Source organism: Camelina sativa, chromosome 2 (assembly GCF_000633955.1).
Source record: "Camelina sativa cultivar DH55 chromosome 2, Cs, whole genome shotgun sequence".
NCBI lineage: Eukaryota > Viridiplantae > Streptophyta > Magnoliopsida > Brassicales > Brassicaceae > Camelina > Camelina sativa.
In genome coordinates this window covers 19,267,723-19,275,769 of record NC_025686.1, presented here as the reverse complement: position 1 = coordinate 19,275,769, position 8,047 = coordinate 19,267,723, and the positions used below count along the sequence as shown (strand labels likewise).

Sequence of the window (8,047 nt, the reverse complement as noted above, 5' to 3'; positions counted from 1 at the left end):
TCTCTATCAGCGGCTGTAGATTCTTGACAGCAAGAATTTTCCAAAGACGCTTTATTTGCGATATGAGTCCTTCTAGCTCGATGAAAATCTGTCTCACAAAACACGAACTCATATCTGCCTCCTTTTGTTTATTTCTCTTCCTTATTCTTTCTTTTGCTTCTCTCTTCCACTTTTGATACCAGTAAGAAAATGGAAGCCAAAATTCAATTACTTAACACCATTAAAAATTTTAAAAATTGTAAGATAACAAAAATCAAGTCATAGATAGAGGTCACACTTCTACAACTTCTGCTTCTCCAGACAAACTAAATCAAATTAAGTCTCATGTAAAAGAAGTCACTCTCTAAGTAGTTAACAAAAATTTACTTATGTCTAGATTGTTTATATCATTCACTGGTATTTGTTTTATTTATCTTTATCATCATCTTTACTCTCTCCGGTGTTGGGCTGCCTCAACTCATTGCTTTTAATGAAACGTTTTGGTTGACTTTGGGTCTGTTTGTTTCGTTGACGCTGGCGGCTGCGGCAGCGGTAAACGCAACTTTTTTAATCGCCGCATCTAATCGACGTTCAAAATCAGAAACTGTGTTTGTTGCAGCGTCATGCTGCATGTACCTACGGCAATCAAACAAATAATGATAGCTGCGGCTGACGCAACCGCAGGTACTTGCGGCGACGAAGCGAACAGACCCTATATCTATCCTCTTTTCTCGAGAAATACAATGACATAAAGATTTGTTCCTGACTGTTCTTTAATCAGCAATTCTCATGGCTTCTTCTCGAGTTTTTCTTGAGTCAATGTAGATTTTACCCAGCAGGCGCCTGGAATCCATGGACACTGAGGGAAATTTCAAAGAAGAAAACATATATTCTTATGTTATTTATTGTGGAAGTTAGTAGGCCAAGTTGAGGAACCCATACCTTTGAACTGTTTTTTCAGTTTTTACTGAAGATTGATTTCATATTTGTAGAATTCACACTTCGACTACTAAAATCAGATCCAATAAAAAACATAATTTTCTCACTTCCAATTTACAAGACCTACGAATTGACTTACAAGATCGGTGATTATTACACTTAAAGAGTGACCTTTTCTAATCCATACAGAAGAACATATATATGTACATATATATATATATATGCACCAAAGAGTTTAAAAGTTGTATTACTGAACCCATTACCTAAACTATGATACAATAAAAGATTATACCCCCAAAAGAAAACAATAATGTAATGCCCCAATCTTGACAACTTCTGATTTTTTTCTTAAGATGAATATTACATTTACTATTCAGTTTTATTATTTTTTATCATCTCTTCTCTTCATTGCCGTGTCCGTAGCAACCGGTCACCGATCGTTCTCAACTCAAACGTCCTCACAGCAAGGCCAACGTCACAGATTGTAGTATCGAGCACGTACGGAGTGTTCTCGAAAAAAACGTTAGAATCATTGAAGACGTAACGACAAAGCTCACGTCGCTGAGAGATGGAACCGTGGTAATGGAAGTAACGGATTTTGCTCTCGGCCTTGTGGTATGTTCTCCCTTGTAGATTCTGAGACATATGGACTCCTGTTGCCAATACATTCTCAGGCTTAACCATGTATTTCCGATCCCGTCTTGGAACTGACGTCTCTATACACCAGTTTCTCAATCCCCCATTTCTTAAAAAAACATTAAAAAAGCAAAAATACCATTTTAGAGATCAATTCAGTATTATCGGTCCTAGAACTTAACCAAATCTATAACCAAAACCGTATGAGGAATCAAAAGATAGAATAATTGAAACATTACTAACTCAAAGCACATGATGTGAAATAAAAGCAAAGATCTGGACCGACATAGGAGACTAATATGGAAATGCACAAAGACTTTTGCAGGCCAAGTGTTGACAGAATCATATCCTTATTGTATACTATACTATTTATATACTCCAAAAATATATTCTAAGTCACTCAACACAATAGAGCACATGGATTTTGGTTTACAAAAAGCTCAATGATAAATGTTTGTTTACCTGTAAGTTCTGGCCGGACCATCACCGTTGTAACAAATCCGACTACTCATAGGCATCTGTGATTCTATTCAATAGTAAACTGACAATATCCTTCCAAAGATTCTATAACCGACGAGATCGTCTCTTTCGCCGGAACGTAAACGAACTCATTGACATCGAAGAAGAACATCCACTTAGCCATGAACCTATACCTATGCAAACAATCATTCACAACTATGAACTGGCTATGGTAATACCCATTGAACCTTTCTTGAACTCTGATATCATGTAACGTCACTCTCTCTAGCTCAATCCACGGCTTTAGAATCTCAAACACTTCCTCGTGTATCCCTCCGGCGTTGTGTAAAACGAAATGGGAACGTTTGCCGAAGATTCTGACGTGGTAAGCGATCCATTCTCTGACTCGCTGCGGGCTCAGGTTATCGTAGAGGGAAGAGCCGCCCGTCGTAAAGGTAATCATACTTCTTCTTGGCTATGGTGCCTAGTTGTAGAGATCGAAATCAACGGAGTTTGGGGATTCGGTTAGGACTGGGACTGAATCGGTGAGGTTGAGTTCTGGATCTCCGGTGGTGGCGTGGAGGATGAGATTACCGCCGGAGTTTTGTGGATTCACGGTGGAGAGTGACGAGAATGTGCAGTTAACGACGACTGTTATGTAGATCCGCCGTAGCCTCAGTCGGTTAGTATTTTAGACCCGGTGGTTAAAATCGGATCTTGAGTCGGGTCGGACGAGACCCATTCGCATATGTAGGAAGGGTGACCGTAAAGGTTTCGAGGGTAATCCGATGACAGACTACTGTTTTTTAGCTTAGGTGTATTATTGTTATAATTTGATAGGCTAGAGTTTTTTTACTGAGGTGTCAACACCTGCTTCAAAGTTGAAGCTGAGGTGTCAATCTCTGGAGAGAAACATTGTGTTTTTATTGTATTGATTCTATTAAGAAGACTTTGAATTATAATTTAGGAGATTTATACTAGATATTTCTAACATACCAAACTGAGGCCAGGCCACACCAAAACGCCTCGGAGGAAGACGAGATCTGGAAATAAAGTGATGCACCCTCTGAAAACCAGATCTCAGAAGCAAGCCCCAAAAGAGGAGAGCTCCGGCGCAACTACCGATCCATCAGAGCCATAAACTAAACTGGAGAAAGGAGTCACGACAAACCACTACACAGCGACAACGCTCCGGTAAACCTCCAACAAAAGTTGGAGAGGTGTGTTGGCGAGCCACAGAAACCGCCGGCCAAGAGATTTATTGGATCGGAATCAAAAGAGAATTTGAAGAGTCTATTGATTCGATTATCGGATTGTCGATAAGTGCTTTAGAAACAACTTTCCCTTTCCTTTTTCTTTTCATTTGTCGGCACAATTTTTGTTTTCCTCTCTAAATAAAAAAGGTTTGGGTTCGTAATATTAACAAAAAAAAACTAGTTTATTAAAACCAAGAAAAAACAAAACGCTGACGTAACAATTAAAAAAAGATGACCCAAAAACCTTCTATGTAAATTGTTGTATAATTTAAGTCAGCTTATTGCAACCCTTCTATGTAAGTACGTAATCAAAATGTGGGAAAATACCAAGACATTATTATTTTTTATACACTTGATATATTAAGTTACAAATTAATTAGCTATGTTAGAACAGGAAAGAAAACGAAGAAAACATTGTATATATTAATACGTAAATTACTATGATTTTAAACTCTATTGTTAAGATATAATCAAAGAAAAGTTTAATCAATTTCTATTGTTAAGATTTAAAACTATATTTTTTATTGGCAAATAAACATCAATGCCCAAAAAAAAGGATGCTAAATACATTGGTTAAATTCTGTTAAGACTCAAACTAATTTGATTTAGCAAGGTAAAAGAAACAAATCTTTTCGGGATTAATTTTTGGGAAATATTGGTTAGATGAGATATTTCCGTATTTTCTTGAAAACAACAAACCAAATTAATTAAAAAAATCAGACCAAATTTGAGTCTTAAAATTTAAATAGATTTCCATAACAACCATTTAGAGCTTATCAACCATTTAGAATAATAGATACTGAAAACTATATATATTTAAAAATCTTAATTTTCTGTATTTCATATATAATTTCGTAATATAGGATAACCGTATATCAATGATTTTTTAATTTCACAATTGACATATTATCAAATTTTAGAGATTTAAAAAAAACACAAAAAATTTGATTTAAATTATGCAATTAAAGGAAAATCACAGTAGAAATATTTCAAAATTAAAATATACAATCTCAAACAAGTAAACTGTTATTAAAATCACATTTATAAAATGGAAAAACATGATATATACGAAATGGGACGGGTTTTCTGTCCAGAAATAGACAAATCACTTTTCTCTTACCGCTTTTTCTTAAATGTATTTGTCTTTGTTCATAACAAAACAAATCCGATTATTTTTGTCTAAAAGATTAAAAACAAATCGAATACTAAATCGGTATGAGTTTTGATTATGAATTGTTAATAGCATTCCTAAAATTAGGCTTGGGCATAAAAACCACACTTGAATATCCAATCCGGAAGCCAACCCGATAAACTGGGTTTGGGTTGGAAACAGATTTACCAATAAAATTTTATTGGTTTCTATTTTCCAATGTGTGTGGATTTGGGTTAGGGCTAAATAATATCCGGTATCCGTTCGGATACCCATCAAACCCGTATATATAAATATATTTAAGTATATTTAGGATATTTAGTATTGATATAATTCAATTATCTTTGGATATTTCAATTAGTTTTATACCTAAATATCAAAAGTAGTCAAAATATCTAAAATTATTTGTTACATAAGTTAGAATGTAGCTAAATTTGTTTAAATTTAGTTAATTTGAAAGATTTTTTTTTGGGTACTCGGTAGTTTGGGTACTAATCGGGTTCTCAAATTTGTAACCCGAACTGACTTGAAGCCGATAGCACCCGAACCAAACCGAACCCATATATCGAAAATATCTAATAGGTTCTATTTTTCTAAATCCGTTTATTCGAACCTGATCGGGTAATATCCCAACCTGAACCTGAACGGGTTACCCGGATGTCCAACCCTACTAAAAATAGGTTTACAAAGATAGTTTGTATATACATTATATATTGCAAATCTTATTACAAGCTTAGTTTTTGAAATTAACCCTGCACCCGTGCGGGTCTGAACCTAGCTTTCCCTTAAACTATTAACACACACACCCACTTTCTACTATCACTATACTTTTCTTATGCAAAATTACAATTTACACCCTCCAACTAAACTAACATTCTTTTTTTACTTTTTCTTTTTCTTTCTCATTTCTCTCTCTATGATCTCTTTCTCTTTTTATATTTTGTTTGTTTAACATTTTTTTTTCATTAATATGTTTAAGTTTAGTAACTTTAGTTGTTCACAAAAAAAAAAGTTAAGAAACTTGTAAATAAACATTTTTTACATTTTTCAATATTTTTCTTTCCACAAAAAAATAAAATAATTTATGAGACTACTCTAAATCAAATACAATTGAATTGGTCTTCATAGTCAAATCAACAATTTATAAGTCTAAACTAAATTAATTAAATATTTTAGAAATTAATGAATTTATTTAACTAAATTTTCAATATGAAATAGACTGTTTGTTCACATATTTTAAGCTTAAATTAGATGCATAATGGATTAACAAAATATTGCATTCATAAGTAGTTATCCATTTGGATAAGTTTTAAGAAACTTTGATTTGTTAACATTACCCACAAATTTTATTGGTATTCACATGACCATGAACATATGGATTTGATGTTGCCGTTGTATCCTAAACCCTAAATCTCTATAACTTGCAAATTCAGTTGGTATCCACATGACTACAAATATATGGATTTGATTTGTTGCTAGTACCACATTTATGGTCATGTATTATGAGTTTGATAAGAAACTTTGATAAACAGAGTATATCTCTAACATACTTACACCATACCTATAGTTACATACACAACTTAGACAAACCTTCAAAAACATCATAGCACTAACCAGAATTCATATAATATATTAAAGCAAAATTGATGTTTTATTCTCTATTCACTTAGACAAATATCAAGCTGTTCTTTAGTTAATCAAACAGAAAAACTTACAATTACATCAGAGATGAATCTCTTGAATTTTGTGGGTGGTACATTCCTGAAAAAAAACACAATGCTACAATCAAGCCAACAAAACCAAAATCACAGAACAATAAAACTACCGAATCTGCTAATTCTTCTATATAGAGCCATAAGTCACAATTTCTTCCTGAATTTCAGAGAACTCAACAATTTCAAACTCTGAAATCGATGATTGAAGCTATCGATCGAAGAAGAAGAAAAAGAACCCAACAGTTTCAAACTCTGAAATCGATGAAGAAGAAAGAGAAATTTAGTACCTGATTGAAGCTTCACGGGAAAATGTGAGATCAGAAATGAAGATCTCAGATCGAAAAATTCATCAAATTTCGCTGGAGAGAAATGAAAGAGAATTCGGGTTTTGATTTTTTTGAGTTTTTTTAAATAATAATATTTCTCTCTATTAATTACTTAATATTAAAAAATGCTAGTTTTGGAATATTTCAACTTGTATGCTAATTTTAGAAAAAAAAATCCAAAAGGGTGTTAGTCTAGGGTATTTCTAGTATAATAAGTGGGAAAAAAACAGTACAATACAAAATACAATTAATAATTATTTCTCAATTGTGAATTAGTGAATTTTGTTGTTGCGTAAACAATTAAATAGAAGAGGCTGACTGGGCCCATTAAAAAAAAAAAGAAGCCCATTGTCTAGAAGTTAAAAATACTCCATCTATTTTTTATTTGGAAGTTTAATACCTCGTCTTTTTTGGTTGGAAGAAAAATACCTCATTTAATTAAAACGTGTGATTTAATACTCAAACTAATAAATTTTGTTAGTTTCATACTTACGATTTTTTGACAAAAATAAAATTCCGTTTTTACCCTTACTATATCAATTAATAATTAATTTTAAATGATTTGGTATTAATTTATGGACAATTCTTGGATTCATCCCCACTTAATTAGGGAAACAAATTATTAATTAAAGAAACAAAATCTGTATATCATTCAATTTTAAAGTTATTAATTCTAAACATTATATTATAGTTTTTAATTATAATATGTAAATCTAAATTACTTTTTTATAAATCCAAACCGACATATAATTTTGTTTAATTATGTAATTTAAACCCTAATCATTTTTTATAAACCCAAATTAAAATACAATTTTGTTTAATTGTAAAATCTAAACCCTAACCACTCTTTTATAAACCCAAACCGACATATATATTTTTTTTAATTTTAAAATCTAAACCCTAACCACTCTTTTATAAACCCAAACCGACATATAAATTTGTTTGATTGTAAAATCTAAACCCTACCACTATTTATATACCCAAACCGACATATAATTTTGTTTAATTATAAAATCTAAACCCTAACCACTATTTTGTAAACCCAAACCGATATATAATTTCGTTTAATTGTAAAATCTAAACCCTAATCACTCTTTTGTAAACCCAAGAATTTTTCTTAATTTATAGGTTTATTTGAATTAAAATTAAGTTTATTTAATATTTCTTTTATTAATTTTAATTCAAATAAAATTATAAATTAATACCAAATCATTTAAAATTAATTATTAATTGATATAGTAAGGGTAAAAACGGAATTTTATTTTTGTCAAAAAATCGTAAGTATGAAACTAACAAAATTTATTAGTTTGAGTATTAAATCACACGTTTTAATTAAATGAGGTATTTTTCTTCCAACCAAAAAAGACGAAGTATTAAACTTCCAAATAAAAAATAGATGAGGTATTTTTAAGCTTTTTCCCTGGTCTAGAATAAAGAAGAAGAAACGAAGTAACCAACGGCCACGATTACTCCAACACAAGACCAAATCTGATTGGCTGACATTATAGATCGTCGTAAGATGATTGGTCCACGTAATCTCGGATGACATGAGTTATAATTTCTTCGTCTTGCCATAAAAAGCGACTA

General features: G+C 31.9%; 1 protein-coding gene across 1 annotated transcript; it reads right to left on the bottom strand.

Annotated features, from left to right (window-relative positions):
- LOC104729707 (galactan beta-1,4-galactosyltransferase GALS3-like) lies at positions 1,072-2,907 on the bottom strand. The gene is made up of 2 exons (XM_019236159.1): positions 2,017-2,907; positions 1,072-1,663 (listed from the first exon to the last, which is right to left on the bottom strand). The coding sequence occupies exons 1-2, from the start codon at positions 2,070-2,072 to the stop codon at positions 1,324-1,326; spliced, it is 396 nt and encodes a 131-aa protein (XP_019091704.1). The 5' UTR covers positions 2,073-2,907; the 3' UTR covers positions 1,072-1,323.

Excerpts from the sequence above, each read along its gene's own strand:
- LOC104729707 (XM_019236159.1), bottom strand. The coding sequence starts at position 2,072 with ATGCCTATGAGTAGTCGGATTTGTTACAACGGTGATGGTCCGGCCAGA. Across the intron at positions 1,664-2,016 it reads GGTCCGGCCAGAACTTACAG|AAATGGGGGATTGAGAAACT; the intron begins GTAAACAAACAT and ends TGTTTTTTTAAG.